The following is a 16,661-nucleotide window of genomic DNA, read 5'->3' as shown; positions in this document are numbered from 1 at the left end:
TACGGGATTTATAAATGGAAGAAAATGTTGCCCTTACTCAATCTATTTCATATGATATATATTTGTGGTCTCGAAAAAGTGTACAAACTTAGTTATTTGCACTTGAAACACAAAAATGGTGTTGATTTATAGTTTAAAAAGTCTTTTGAGTGGCATGTATCAGACTGAATGGAATAAACATTTCAGAACAGAGCTCCCAATGCCATTTGGCAACTTATACAAGGTGTTGCAATTATTTTCCTGGTTTAGATAGTAAGAACCCAGAAAGCTTTGCCATTATAGCTGAATGTACAAATGGTCCTAGTTCATTTCAGGGAGTAAATTTAACAGCTCAATTAAGTCCAACACAAAAAAAAATTATTAGCTGCCCTGTGTAATTTTAGTTTCCAAAATGAAGTAGGAATAATCCTATTATTTGTTAAAACTGTATAGTCAGTATGATTTCAAAATCTTTGAATGTCTATATGTAGAGAGAAGATACTATAAATCCATTTGGACGAGGGAGAAAATGGCGGGAGAATGGTTTTAGCTATAGGAAACACTGTGGAGAATTGTATTCATATCAGGTCATTATGATTAAAACCAAACCAAAATCTCCAAGCAAATACAGAAAGAAACCACACCAAGTGTTGTTAAGGGAAGCTATATACCTCTCTGGGACCTAGTTTTTATCCAGGTTAATTTTCATCCTTTTATTTTCATGATACATGCATAATATAAGAAAGAATTCAGAGCAGTAAATGACTGTATGTCCATGCTGAGGTGCTAAAAAGCAATTTTCTGTAAAAGCATTATGCATATGATTTACCTATCTTACAGTGCCAGAAATAGGAATGCATACACAAGAGACGGGGAGACTGAAATAGGACTTGGTACTGATAGTTCTGAGGCTTTGGGGCATGTGTCTGCTTTCATGGGATAAAGACCACTCCTCCATTACCAATTCAAGAAAGTCGACCTACACAATCATGAGAAGGAGTTGGAATAAGTTAATATAACCTTTTAAAAATGTAAAATTTAGTCCTGCTTGGTTTATAGAAGGGGAAAGACACTGGCAGGTAAACAGAAAGCTACAAAGTTTATAATTAAATTTAAAATTCCTTTGGCAATTTAACTACCTAAGCGTTTATAATTGTAGAAAAAAATTATGATGCACTGGTAGATTAAATATTAAGATTTTTGTATACCATTGAAGGAGGGCATGCGTGTTGCAGTGACATGTGACCACATTAAGAAGCAGAATATATCTGAATGTTGCTGAAAACAACCGAGATTGTTTCACAGAATAGCGTTACTAAACCACTTCCAAATAAAACAGAAGTGGGTTAAATCATCTACTGATTCACAGCAAGAAAATTATTAACATCTCTGATCTCTGAAATTACATAGAAATCATCAACACTGTGGCTAACTTTTTTGTACCACCAGAACACTGGTCAGGCTTAACTTTCTCTGATCCAGAGCCATCTGTCAGCAATGAGTCACAACAAAGGAACCATCCAAACAAAGAGAGCGAGTGGTCTCTCCACTGTCAGTAAACAAGGGATAGGAGGTTGTTCCAGCCCAACATCTTTTATTTCAGATCTGAAGAACACAGTTGTGATAGTTTTGAAGTCAATTCCTACGTACCTATTTATAAACCCTTTACATCTTAAACCTTTTAGGATTGCTCCAGCCAACACACTGGATTAACTACTAAGCAATTCCATTTTGGAGTGTATCATTTAAGCAAAAAGAGAAGTGCTGCACTTTCTTCAATCTAGTCTGTGGTCTGTATGCACAGCAGTGTTGGCTCTGTAACTGTGACTGACAGCAGTGTTCCTATTCTCTACAGAACTGATGTGTTTTGGGAAAAAGCTGCTACTTTACATTCCATTCAGACTGATGTAAACACCATCAATCTTAGCAAAATTTACTTCTAACATAAGAAAGATTTGTATCTGATTTCTATCAGAGAGCGTTATACAAGTAAGGGCATTTAAACCAGATGGTGGTCTCCAGAGGCTTCTTTAACTCATTCTGATTGTTTCATTCTTTTAATTGTTACTTTTTCTTTTTAGAAGTGTCTTAATTCTGAAAAACAGAGGCACTAAATTCATCATTAAATCAAAAAATATCCATCTAAATATTCTAAATCCTTCAAATTAAAGCAAGAAAGCAAGCAAAGGGCTGTAATTTCAAAATGTGAATTAATTCTTAAGTACATGCAATGATTTCTAAGATTTTCCTATACTTCCTGAAAGATAGATGTGCCAATTTTCTACAGTTGAAGACCAGACTGCTAATTTTCTTCCTGAGAAAGGTTTAGCACTTGACACTCAGCCTCGTGCTGTTTTTACTTACCTACATGGGAAGGTAGATCCCAATGAAGAATTGCCTGTCCTGAGATGTGGAAGCTGGAACTGCTGTGCCAGAAGCTGGCGTTGGCGCTGGTCCTCTCAGAGACTTATTAACAGAGAAGAAGCTAGAAAAGTTCCAAACCTCCTTGTCCTGTATGCAGCTGTCCAAAGTATTTATTAGCAACATGAATGCTGCTGCTATTATTTTACTTAAAAGATCCACTGAGCCACGCATAACCTCTCCTTTAAGCACCGGCCTTTGAGGATACGAAGGGCACGGTGACTGGCTATAAATTGAACAAACTTACCAAAGAAACAGCTTACTTTTAACATTGTTTGCCTCTGGATTAACCATAGAGACTTCTTGTACAACCTTCTGCATTCCTATATCCACAAGAGGTACTTGGGGAAAAAGGGCCATGTAACAAACGCCAGCACACCATAACTCAAACTGTGTCAGAAGGGAAGAAGCATGATGTAGGTACACCCCTAGAGAGGCAGAGCTGTAAAGACTTACCTTATTGGTAACAAAGAGCTTTAGCGCTACTACTACAACAAAACCAGAAAACTAGGTTAGAAAGGAAGGAAAAGAATGTTTGAAGTATGAAAATTGTATTAATTTTTTCTTTAAAAACCCAAACCTCAAATTGACCAGTGCAGTCTTGAAGACCCAGCTATAAAGCTGGGCAAAACCAAAATGTTTCTCCAGAGGCCGTGTAAAGACTGAAAACTGAGATTTTTGAATGTAGCCACCAAGGGAATTTCTGGTACCTTTACACAATTTACTGAAAGACCGAATTCTGTAAGCTGTGATTTAGAAGTGCTCCTGGTTTAAGGGAGCGGTGCCACGATCTGGACAAAAAGCAATTGGTAAGTTTTTGGTAAGATGGTTATCAGCTGCAAGGCTAAAACACTGCATAGGAAGCACAGTTGAGAAGGGATTATTTCAAGAACCCGGAATGAACTCCCAGAGGAAGCAATAAACACCTTAAAAGTAATTTTCTTTTCCAAACACACTTTGAGCTTGTTTTTACTAACAAATACAGTATATGCATAGGGAACTAGAACAACAAACTGCATTTGACAGTGAGTTCTTGCTTATTGAAGTCTGGGAGAGTGCTCACATGCAACAACTACAATAAACACCACAATAAACATATTTATTGACTTGTCAAAGTTAGAAATTTATAGTAGTAGCATGGAGTAGCTTACAATGCTCAGCTGAGATAATTAAATAACATTATTACTTTTTGATAACATGATCCAGATTATGTATATTTTTCTTGTGATACTTTTAAGGAACAGATCAACTGCATTTCTTGTATAGATGTTATGAAAAACAATCTAGCTGGGGAAAAGGTATTGTGTTTAGTGCAAAATCAACATTCAACACTGAAAAATGGTGCAAAAAACACTGCTGAAAAATTTACAGTAAGCCAGTAATTCTTACAATTTCACAGTTTGTTAATAAATTCACGAGAAGTGTTTTCTTTTTGCTTTTTGTGTGTGTTAAGCCTCATTTTGAAGGCATATAATTACTTCACCTGTAGCAGTGCTGTTTCCAGAGAGGATGTTTCTAGAGGCAGAGACTTACATCTATAAAAAAAATTTTGTTACCTTCTCTCAGTTCCTCTATGCACTCTCCAGAGCTATCGTTACTGGCAAAACGTAATTATATAATGAGATTCTTTGAACTACTAAACTGCCCCTGCCTAATGGAATTGTTAAAAACTGTATTTTAAATACGTGCTTATAAAACAGTTAAAAGCTGTTTTGTGAGTATGATTTGGGTTCTTCCCAAACATAACAGTCAAAGCAGTTACAAAAAAAGGTGCAGAAAAAATTAAAGATTTAAGTTCTACAGTTTGAAACTGTGACTGTGTAGACAAGCAATTTTCTCTTAAGAGAAAAGCTAAATTACTGCATCAGAAACTTGTATTGAAAGTATCTTCAAGTACATCTTTTGACCACCAAACAAAGACTGCACAAATCTAAGGACTTTGGTTAAAATAAAAGGGTAAGAACTAGAAGAAGTAGTTCTCTAGCACTAAGGCTGTTTGTCTGTGGCCCTAAAAGGTAGTTCCGTCCTTTTCAATTTTGTTAAATAAAGATATTCTGGCTTCGAGAAGAACATATCTCCGAATATCTCAGATTTGACCTTTTCTTGAAACTATTGCTCTATTTACTGTATCAGAAACTTACATATAAGAACTTGAAAATGCCATGCTTTTCAGCCATCTCTGTCATATACCATAGTTAATACTGCATTTAAAATTTAATAATGCAAAACTGACCCCCACCAAAAATATATCAGGTTTTAAGGTTTATTTCTGAAATGCTGATATACACTGTATTAATTACACATTTTTTTAAAAGTTATCATATTAGTGAAACGGGTTTTAAGTTTTAATATAATGACAAAATTAAAGATATGAAGATATCTGAATGTGGTAACAATTCTGTTGTCACACTGCCATCCAGGTGTTTCAGTCTTATTTCTGGCCAAGCTGGGACAGCTAAACATGAAGAGACAGAAAATCATTAGGTTGCTAATCTTATTCTTTCAAACTAATATCCAGTTCATACAGTAAATATTTCTGTCCTATAAGCTTTGTTTGTCTCTGACAACCAAAAGTATGCTGTTAATAGAATATTTAATGCATACCCTCAGAGGAGAGGATCTGAGCTTCAAATCTTCAGATTTGAATAAATCTCAGAGGTACACAGTCAAGACAACAAAAATGTTAATTAAGCTGAATGAGGAGTTAAAAGCTGTTAAGTACCATTTGTCTCCTTCAAGTGCAACAAAAATTAATTTAATTATTTAAAATGTAGTTTTGAATAACAACTTATTCTCATCTTAGTAGGACATAAAACCATAGGTGGTGACAGCTACTGAAGGGCTACTATTTGCTGACTACCATGAATAATTTTTATTTTGTATTTATAATGGAATGAGGCATAGAGAAGTAATGGTGATGATGATGTTTAAAACCACTAAAATACAGATTTTAGTATAGGTATGGACAACAAGCTTACACTAGGCCAGCATTTATATACATACACACACATATTTATAAACCAGGACAAAGGTTTAAAGATCTTCTCACTGTTGCAAGAACAGCTTGGAAAGACATGTTATTTGTGAATGTATCAAGAACTAACTCAATTTTTTTCACTAAGATTTCTAAAAAGGCAATTATGAACTTGTTCTCCTGCATTACCTGTGAACTCACATTCACAACACAGTCTTCAAAAGATAATGAAATATAATGGCTTCAAACCCCCACTTCAAGCAAACAAAAATGGTTAACAAGAATATGTATTAATCCTTCACAAATTAGTTTTTTTTTTTTGTAAAAATCCATGGAGAGATGAAGAGTTATGTAAGTCAATACACAGTTAAAGAAGTAATAAATATTACAGAGGTTATCAAAGTTATCTACCTGTTTTATAAACTGTGTAGCATTAAAAAGTTCGCTGCAGCCATACAGGACATGTTTGCCTTGTTTACCCTAAAAAAGAAAAATCCATAAGAAATAAAGTGTTTAACAGAGAGCAAAAGTGGCTTAAACTAATTATATACTAAAAGAAACCAGTAAAATCTTGATGATGTTGAAGTCTTACACTTTTGGCTGGAAAACGAATAGTTGCTCCACTGCAGGAAAAAAACCTGTAAATAAACTGAAGTGGAAAATAAAGGACCAGAGGCAGAAAGTGGAAAAATGGGACATCTTATACATTTAAACTCACTAGAATGCAAAGCTCTCTGATGTATCTATGAATGGCTTCAGGAAGCTAAGAACCTTACTTGAGTAAAGCCTTACTCCCCAAAATAACTGGCGATTCGCTAAGAATAGTGTCAACATATTTACTGTTTCTTTTGGGTTAAAGCCTGAAAACTTCCACCTGTAGTTTATTTCCATATGATGATGATATTAAAACAGCACTTTTTTTTTTAGAGGAATTCTGAAACAAAATGTTAAGTTCCCTCAGATGCATGATAAACTTAGTTTGCAGTTTAACAGTATTCGCTAGATATAGTAAGGCTACCAAAGTGCAATGTTAGCATTTGGGAAGTGAAAATTAGTTTAAGTTATACATAGCTTCAGACTGAGTTTACTTCCAGTGTTGGGTTAATAATTCCCTGAGTCTTCAGAGTTCTAGCACAGGCTTGAGAAATCTGTTTCACTGTTAAATTATTTTGACTTTTCCCATATTAGTTAGGTAAAATTTACCTAATAAAGAGCAAAATAGGAATCATTGACAAAATGATTGTTTCACATAAACTGCTAATTGTGCCATTTCAGCAGAAAGTACCAGAAGCAGATTTAAACAGTCCTTAGCTGGTGGGGATGCCTATTGGGGAGACGGTAATCCTGGTTCAAGTTCTCATCTTTATTGAGTATTTTGTAGTAATAAGCTGTTCTTGTTGCTGAGCAGGATCTTGAGCTTTCATCTTCAGACGTTTCAGGCCATTCTTTCAAATCTTGATATCTGTGTTCTAAACCAGTATTTTGACAGACTCCCCTTTCCATACTGTGATTGAGAACATTTGCTTCTTCCTTGTACTAAAATTTTAAACTATACAAATAACTGTGAAATGAGACTGTTGCCTTTCAGGCAGCTCTAAGAAACATGAAGGTACACTTCGAGTTTGTCACACTCTAAAAGTGTAATTTTAAATATGTGTATGTAATTCATGTTCATTTCTTAGTTTATTCAAACAAAGAGCTATATCTGCAAATAATGACTGGAGCCAAGTTGAAACTGCTTTATATCTAAAAAAACCCCAAACTTCAGTACTCTGCAAAGTCCAGTATTTCTAAATGACTGAAAAACTATGATTGATTTAAATTTCTTGTGATTGGAACAGATTAACAAGTAGTACTTTTCTAACCATCTACAAAAGGAAATGAAAGGATATGCTACATTCTTTTGTACAAAACAGTAAGTATGCTAGCCTTCCCTTGGAGGCTTCCTATGGATTGCAATTCTGGTGACACGGTTTCAGCATGTTGAACTGATCTTGGCCAATATATTTATTTTAAGGCATAATCTGCCTTAATGACACTATAAATATTTGCTTTTTGATATTGTGAGATAGTCCATTCTAGCACTGAACTGCAAATAATTGGATTTGAGTGTTCCTCTTAATTCTTGTACAAAAAAACCCTCAGAATGTCAAAGCTGAATGAACATTGCTTCCTGTTTTAGAAAGTTTTAAAATATTTTCTCTGTGCTTTCAGATGCAAACTGGCAAAACAGATAGTGCTTAGAAAAATAAAGCAGTGAATAAAATCTCTGTGGTATCTGCTTGCAAGAACATGTTGATTTTTCTCAAGCAAGGGCTGTTGATTTTTCTCTGTTTTTTAATCTGGAGGAAGACTGATTGAATATGAGAATAATTAATAAGCTACATACATCTGTTGAAACTATAGATGCTGGAAGTGTACCATACGGAAAAGCAAATTTTATTGGATAAGCCTGTAAGAGTCACCTGGGAGAGGCACCCAAGTCTCTAGGTGGTGGGAGGTAGGATTAAGGTTTTCATTAACCTTGTCTTCTGAAGAGCAAATGACTAAGTGGAATAAAGGTGAAGGAGTCTTTCCCCTTGGGAGGTCATCTCCCGCTGCTCACGTACACCATCTGATTGGAGAAACGTACAGCACCCTTCAGCTGTGACAACTGTTCACAGGTTCCAGGAGAAGAAAACCTCTGACTCTCCGTAAGATCCAACATTACCATTCACGTACTTTTCAGTTCCTTCTGTACTCTCCCTCTGTTTATCAAATGACTTCCTGTTTGCCCTCTTATTTCTCAGAAACTTCAGCTTCCTGTCACTTTGTATGAAGTGCCGAGTGCTTAACTTGTCATCTTACAAATGCCCTGTATATACACGTACACAGCAAACCTCAGCTCTGTCAGTGTGCAGCTATAATCAGTGAAGTGTAGTAGCCTCTAGGGAATTCAGAGATTTTTTTTAGTAGGAAGTAACAAATATACACCACAAATACACATGTTGCTGGGCATCTTTTGAATTTGTATGGTACTGAAGTGGCTTTGGGTAAACTAAGGAGCAAGTTAAATGTTTGACAATGCACTCTGCTACAGGCAGATGCCTCACTGAATTAGTTATCAAGGATGGTGATAAGTCTAAATGACTTTAATTTACAATCCTCTTCTATCCTTTCCCCTATCCAGACCATCTTTGTTCCAAAATGGCTGCCTGTTAGAGGGGAAAACTCAGCACACATGTTCTGACTTTTCATTCTTCATGATTTACCTGGACATAAAGCCCTCATGTGCTTGTTTTTTGGAAGAAGTGTTTTTCAGTGACTAATGCTCCATATTTATTCTTTCTTGTGAAAAGCCTCAATCCAGTCTATCACAGGACAGGACAATTGTACCATGAATAAGGTTAGGATCAGAAAAAAAGAATGGTATGCTGCTGCTCTTAAATAATTTTTTACCTTCTTCAAAATTTTACTAAGATTCCTTTTGTATTTTTTTTATTCCTGGAAAGTGCTGGAATACCATCCCCGCTCCCCAGGAACTGTAATGATTTAGTTACTTTTCTCCATCCACTGATTTTGTGTTCTGCTAGACTGGTCATCTGGAACCAGAGAAATTAGACCTGTTACACAGTTGGTTACGTATTTTCTTCTTTGTGCCTATGTTTTCTTTGTGCATATCTTATGATTTCTACACAAAATTAAATGATGCAGTGTAGCAAGAATGAGCTTCCATTAACTCAGGAGTGAAAACTTTTAAATGTGGGTAAGTAATAAGCACTTAGATACTGATGCCAATCTGATATTTGCTTTGACAGATAGCATGGTATTTACACTATGTTGGCTTTTGAAACCCTTTACACTCAAGTAAGATTGTCATAAAATAAGATACTGTAATCTGCAGGTTGTATTTTGAACTGACTCCACTTTCCTAAGCTGCATACAAAAAAGCATTGTGGTATCTCTTTTGTAATATTTAAGCAAACTAAAGAATTCTGAGCAGTTCCTTAATTTCAAGGTTACGATACGCTACAGCTGCTTTATTTAAGAACAGCAAATGAAAACTAGTAACAGGATTCTAAAACAGTATGAACAGTCAAACTGACAGCATTTAATGTATCAGTACAGAAGACAGGTTAATTCACTTAGCTACATCTGCTACAGTTTTCAACCATGTTGGTGTGTATGAAGACAAAATAAAGAAGAATGCATTTTATTTACTCAATTCCAAAGTGCAACAGAGCAATATAGCAGAAACAGTCTTTCTTGGTCTGAATTAGTAATCCACAATTTCTACTGATTTCTTATGTACTTTTTTCCCAGACTCTGTATAGAACAAGGATTTTAAGGCTAATTTCATAGACTTGATCTTCCAAATGCTAAATATTACAGAAAACCTGCTATGACTGGTTTCTATTAGTAAGTTATACACTATAACCAAAGAAGTACACATACCTTTATGTAGTCAATAAGATTTTGATATTCAATATAGTTGCCTCCTCCAACTATAAACACTATGGCCTAAAAGGCAACACACACATTATCAGAGTATGCAATGAAATTCTCATAATTTCAGTAGCAAAATAGCAAATCATTAAATCCAAAACAGAAGTAATCACAATTTTCTATTAAGAAGTACTTGATACAGACATGGTTTCAACACATTACTTTTTTTGTGCTTTCCCTCCCCACTTACTATGGTAATAATCTATAATATTACAGGTAAAGGCCATCAGTATTTTCTGGGCTATGCTTAAAAGAGAACAATTAATGACTAGACAAAGGAGACTTAATAGTTGTATTATTATTACCGACATTTTTGCTATGACCATCTGTTAGCCATATATATGATACCACATGGTATTTCTTTTGTTCTGGAGGATAATTAGAACATTTCAGGAGAAATCTGAGAGTTTTGTATGTCTTTGCCAAGGCAAAGATTTTGCTTACGAACCTTGGTAGTCAGGTCAGGTAAGTAAGACTTCTACTATTTGCAAATATTTATGTTGAAAAATACTGAAAGTTACAGGCATTTGTATGAAATGACAACATTAATTATTTTGCTTCTTTCCTTTAATTGCAGAGACTGTTTAAAATAGTCATGTACATCAGTGGTCAACACTGCTGTTTAAGGCTGGACAGAGGATTAAATCTAGAGAGCATTCTCAAGATTTGGTATAAAAATGGGGTTTTAAATTGCCCAGTACCCAATTAGGATATTAGTAAGTCCTTGTATTACCTTCAGAAGAATTTGCTAGATTTTTTTTCTCCAGTATTAGTTCATGCTTACACAGTTCTTTGAAGATGAAAAGCCTTCTTCAGAATAACAGCTAATTATAATTAATACTAGATATAATTAGTTTTAAGTGCTTTTTTTGCAAACAAGACCTCTCATTTTCTTAATCATGATTATCAAAAATGACTAGTACTTCAGGATGTATTTATTTTTAACACATTGAAAAAATAATTCCTATGTGACTTACCTCCTGGAATGGATTTTTATTTCTTGGAACTGAGCTATAAAAAAACCACACAAAAACATACAGTTCAAATTTTATTAGACATGAATATAAATATGCAAAATAAGTAATATACACATCATGTTTATGAAATACTATATAATATTAGACAAAAGTATAAAATAGAACAATAATTGCCTTTGTGCATTCATCCTCCAAGTATTTTATTTAAATTATTTGTTATAGAAAATAATTCATTCTACAGGACTGAATACATGAGTAAATAGGAGTTTTACTTCATCATTTTTAAGGTTGCTGTTTGAATCATAAGCTTTATGACAACAACTCTTCCAGAGTTTAAAAGCTCTAACTATGGTGCTGTTACCTAGGAGCAAATACCATGAGTAAAAAATGTCACCAGCATTAGCACAGTTCATGGCACTTAGAAATCCTGCCTACTGGAATCTTAACCAGGTAAGCCAGTCAGTTTGCAGTGACTGGATATAGCTTCAATCCTGCCTATTGGAATCTTAACCAGGTAAGCCAGTCAGTTTGCAGTGGCTGGATATAGCTTCAAAATCTCAAAAACTACTCTAGGCAGGAGGTATGTGGGATTAGAATTATTTAGGGAGGAAAAGGTAAGTTACAGTTTGGTGGTACAGACTCTTCCTCTCCATTTGAATTCACAGGCAGGTAGCACGGACAGTGGGAGAAACCTTGCACCTTCAGGAGGAAGGGGAAAGCAAAGAAAAGGCTATGAAGGGTCAGTCTGCCCTCCTGCCCTTTGCTCACACACTACCACTACCTTCCTATCTGTAGCCCCAGGCAGTCAAATACATCTTATGTTCTAACATGGATTAAAAGCATTACATTTTCCCCTTCAGCTTACCTTTTCTCTTATTCCAAGAAGTTTTCTCTGAGAGACTAACAAAAATTGACTCAACACAGATTCCAGTGTACCAGAAAAACAGGTTTTAAAAGGGAATGGCTATGTCTAATATGTTGCTTTGTCCATCATGAATATTGCAGACTCCCCACAAGTAGAAGTGTTACCCCAATGCTCTCTTTTGAATATCATATAGCAAATCCACATACATTTTGTGTCATCCTTTCAGAGGACGAGGCCTGTTTATATTTGACATAGGCTTTACACAGGATATAAAGATACTCTTTAGCTAAGACTGAATTACAGGAATGCAGTTCCTACTCTATTTAAAACATAATAGATAGCAATGCCAATATTTTTTAAAATAGTACTAGATTAGAAAATAAAATTAGTCACTTTTTAATATTGTCCCATTAATTATACTATTTGATTTCACTATTTGAAACAAGTAATACTTTGTCATGCCAGCTAACCTATGTTTTTTATCATCTACATAAATATTTGAAGGGAGAATTAGACAAACCCCTATATGGCTATATTAAGAGTTTTGCTGTCATGCTCAAATATGATTTAAGGAATATAACTTAAGTTTATGCACAAAACCCAAAAAAACCCCAACCCAGAAATTAAAAGCTTTTCCCTGCGATGACTATTACAGCTACACAGAATGGCATGTTTATGAACTGCTGTAAATGGTTATTTTTACATTGTTTAGAGCAACAAAAGAACTATACGGACTGGGTAAAAAAGCATATGTACATGAGAAAAACTCTTTGGCTTTAGTGAAACAAATCTTTGCACTTTTGCACAAAATCCACCAGAAATGCTACAAAAGCATTACAAAACAACGAAAGTTAAAATTAAAATATAAAATACTAGCGATTTTCTTCTCTGACACTTTCAAAATCTGAAACTACATAATCTGCAATACTTTCCAATAAAACTTACATATTATCTGAAATTTGTTTTTTACTTTCCATGTTTCAAGAACAGATGAAGCAAGTAAATAAAACCAAGTCTGGACCTACTTTATCCACATTTGTCCCGTAATAAACTCCTGCAACTAAATGAGCTGATGATTGTTTTCCCACAGGTTTGACGAAAATTATTTTTAGAAGGTACATTAAAATAAAGTATCTTCTCTGTTTCTAGGATATTAAATTAGGTGTGACTATCAGCCAGTTATTGATCAAAGATACAAAGCAAAAGATAAAAATTTATAAACTTCTAGTGTAATTCCTCTTCCTCTCTTTTACTGGTAAATAAACTATATCCAAATCTCCCTTCATATGCACATGAACATAAAATGTGCACCTACCCACACAAAAGCAAATGCAGTCAACTTTTAGCGGGTTGTTTTTCAAACAGTGGAAAACCACAAAGTTTCAGAGAAACCAAGCAGTACAACTATGAATAACTCTAACATTTATTATTGCTAAATACTAGTACAAATTCCCATGACTGAACTGATGTACATGTTAGCAGCATGTTCAGTCACTGGAACAAGGATTTTTTTTTTGCAGTGTTACAAGATATATCTGGTTGATCCAAGTTCCCATTGTGAATTCCTTCAACACCAACTGTCTTGACTTAGAATCAATGACTAAAATTAATTACTTGTAGTCAGCAAGTAAAATAAAACCAGATTTCTTAAGTTAGCCTTTTCACAGAGTACAAGGAAAGAAGCAAAACTCATAGTAAACTCACCTGTCACTGCCTCGTAGCATCTTGGGGTCAAAATACCGGTAGTCATCTGTCTCCTATTAAAAAGTATGTTTTTATCTCAAAAGTTTGGCATTTTTGGCTTGTATCTATTATGTTAAACATAGTTCAAACCAACATAATTTCCCATCACATAATTCAAAATTAATTGTGGTGTCCACTAATATTTATAAAGTTTGGACGTAACTGAATCAATACAGAATAAACAGCAATGAGAAGCTGTAAGGGTACTATTAAGCTTTTTATTTCTGGTTCATCTAAAATTGACTATCACACACTTTCCAAAAAATACACTGGTTGCATAATAAATCCCAAGAGAAAGGCAGTATGCAGAAAGAAAAATTACGGTGTTATCAGCTTTATAGGAACACCACACGGTTAGTTATAAATGCTAAAATTTTCCAGCTTACAGAGATTTGCTATTGTTTTAACATTATAAAACAAAACACTTCTGTGGCAATGAATGCTAAATACAAGACAGATCAAAATCTGCTACTGTTATGTAACTTATCCTTCTCATTTCATGATTTATGACTACTATTAAACCAAAATTAAGCTCTTGAAGAAATGTGTTCCACAAGCATTTGAAAAGTCTGACTGTCTAAACTATAAAAAAGAATTTTTTTCTTCACACAAAACACTGAGGCACTTCCAATATTTTTATTGGCAACAAGCAGGATTTTTACCAATTATAATGGACGAAAAACAAAACTTCTTAGTAACTCCTTTTGACAACTACTTGGCTTTCTGCTGTTTCTACACTACATTTTCATCTAGGTACTCTGTGGATAAACTGTATGCACAACTACAGTTGAGTTCACCTGGGTGCAAACATGCAAAGACCTCTGTTTTGATGATTCTGTACTACAGAAAAAATACTTCTTGAGTAGCAGACAGATTATCTGGGGAATTTATTAGAGTCAAAGCATAACTACCTCTAATACTAAAAAATATTTAATATACATGTGGTTACACACACAGAAAATAAATCTATTTTATATTAAGAACTTTTATGTAGTTACATAAAATAACTCTCTTATCCTGAAGTTTGGCTTTTAAAAAAATTAATTTAGATCTAATTTCACACTGAACCTCTGTAAAATGCTTTTATATGCTCCACTGGCAATTTCAACTACATTTGTAGTCTGCCAGCATTAATGATTTTGGCAGCTTTGTACATAAACGTGATATAGTGACTTTGAAGTAATGAGAGAGCTGGGAATGGACAGAGATTGATACACTAAAACTGAGAGGTATTTGAGAAACATTTACCTGGGATAAAGAACTGCACTTTCTCTGCTTGTTAGAATGAATTACAGATTAATGCCAGAACTAAAAATGAGAGTTAATACACATATTACAAACATTTATTCCTGAATGTATTACTCCTGTGTTTTTTCACTGTTGGCTTGTATAAGTAGACACATGAAAAGTGGCTAAGAAATCTAAATGTTATAAATTAGTTTATTTTTTTGTTGTTGTTTAAATACACCATTCCTGTTGAAATCAGTTCTGAGGGTACAGAGAAAAGAAACTCTATTTGATTTTATTTGCTTTAAGAAACAGCTAGCTTGCCAACAAAAACAACTGTATAGCTGTTTCCTTACACGAAACTGAATTTGTGACTTCCTGAAACAATTCAAGAAGAAAATGCATACTTTTGCATACTTAATTGTCAAGATTTCAAATTAAAATGGAAAAAATCCCATGGAAATGTCATTAACTCTCAGTATGTATTTGTTTTTCTGCAGAATCTAAGATGACTAATTTGGATTAAGGAAACCCTCTATTTTTAGAATTTTATTTTGTAATGCATGAAAGGTAATCCTACAATATATCCCAAATCTGAAAGATACCATATACACTAAAAGTGATGGTATTAACCAAAATACAGTTTCATTAATATATATCACAAATCAGATCTATCTACCTCTTAAGTCAATAAAAATGTACATACTGTATTCACTGAAGCTAAACCCCTTTGTAAAGCTTTACTTATCAAAGATTGTCCTAACTCATTAATCAAATCATTTTGTAGAAGATACTTAAAAGAACCTCCATAATTTTATAGTAGATGAGGGTCATTTTCATACCTATGGGTTAAAATTCGTGTATACTTGACAATAAGATTTTGTTTTGTTTTAGGAAGATTTAAGGTTTTAATTGATCTATTAAGGGACATCAAAACAAAGCAAGTATGTTAGTAGATTTATGAACAGAACATTCCTTTGTGAAAACATTATCTTAAAAGCAATTCCTTAAAAACCTGCTTTGACCAACAAATATTATTATTTTAAAAACCCCCAAGTAACGGATTACTTTAAGGTCATCAAGGAATGCTTCTGAATAAGTATTTCAAGAAAAAATGTAACTATAGTTAATCTACACAAATTAAAAAAATTACAAGATGGTATTATTGCCCATAAGAACGGTTCTAGCTGTTCCTGCTTCTGAAAAACTTGGAAAGCACAGGTATAGACTTATGTGTCCTTGCTGGTAAGCTTGTCCTTGTGAGACAAAAGAAATAGCAGGGACAAGTAACTCACAAAGTGATTTACAGACAACCTTACAGAGTTTTGTATAGGGTATCATTCTAAATAAGTTTAAGATTTCAACTGACAATATTTGTGAATATTTGTGGTACAAGTTGTACATTTTATATATTTACTTTATTGTTGCAGTTCATATCTAGAAATTAATTTAAATTATTTATGTTCATTGTAATAATTGTTTGACTTCTCAATAATCCGCTCTAATCTTGCATTACAACTTTTATTCATACACTGATCACTGTGGTTAATAAGATTTAATGAACCATAATAGAGATTTTTTTCTGTGTTGTAAAAATATTAAATCACGAGGGCTTTTTTCCCCTGTCTTTGTATTTTGCCTGCAGTGCAATAGTTTTCTATTCTGGGGAACAGAAAAAGACTCCAAACATTAGAAGATAAACACAGAAGCCGCCACAATGCTGTATATCTACGCATTGACTTTTTCCAGATACAATTTCACTTCTGTTGGTGGTACAGCAAATCTAAATATATTCCACAATGACTCTCTGGCTTGCTTCTGTTAGCTGAAATTTACTCCAAAACTTGCTGTCAATTTTCCTGCAGGTTACGAAAATCATTTTTTAGGGCTTGCCTGTTCTCCTATGACTTGAAAAGTAGTTCTCCCTGTTTCAGGCCATGAATATCAGTCTCTGACATGCCAGTGGAACATGAAGCTGCTGACTGACAGA

General features: G+C 34.1%; 1 protein-coding gene across 3 annotated transcripts in view; it reads right to left on the bottom strand.

Annotated features, from left to right (window-relative positions):
* Positions 1–4,649: 4,649 nt before the first annotated feature.
* Positions 4,650–16,661, bottom strand: part of SCFD1 (sec1 family domain containing 1) — a 52,452-nt gene continuing 40,440 nt past the window's right edge. For all 3 annotated transcript variants that reach the window (XM_064658528.1, XM_064658529.1, XM_064658530.1), the window contains exons 21-25: positions 13,406–13,458; positions 10,837–10,870; positions 9,809–9,874; positions 5,786–5,854; positions 4,650–4,855 (exon numbers count right to left, since the gene is read on the bottom strand). In XM_064658528.1, the coding sequence (XP_064514598.1) occupies positions 4,832–4,855; positions 5,786–5,854; positions 9,809–9,874; positions 10,837–10,870; positions 13,406–13,458 (246 nt within the window). In that variant the 3' untranslated portion in view covers positions 4,650–4,831. The remainder of the gene's footprint in view (positions 4,856–5,785; positions 5,855–9,808; positions 9,875–10,836; positions 10,871–13,405; positions 13,459–16,661) is intronic.

The sequence above is a fragment of the Pseudopipra pipra genome, chromosome 6 (assembly GCF_036250125.1).
Source record: "Pseudopipra pipra isolate bDixPip1 chromosome 6, bDixPip1.hap1, whole genome shotgun sequence".
NCBI classification, from domain to species: domain Eukaryota; kingdom Metazoa; phylum Chordata; class Aves; order Passeriformes; family Pipridae; genus Pseudopipra; species Pseudopipra pipra.
The sequence above is the reverse complement of the archived record's forward strand: the minus strand, read 5'-3'. Positions and strand labels throughout refer to the sequence as shown.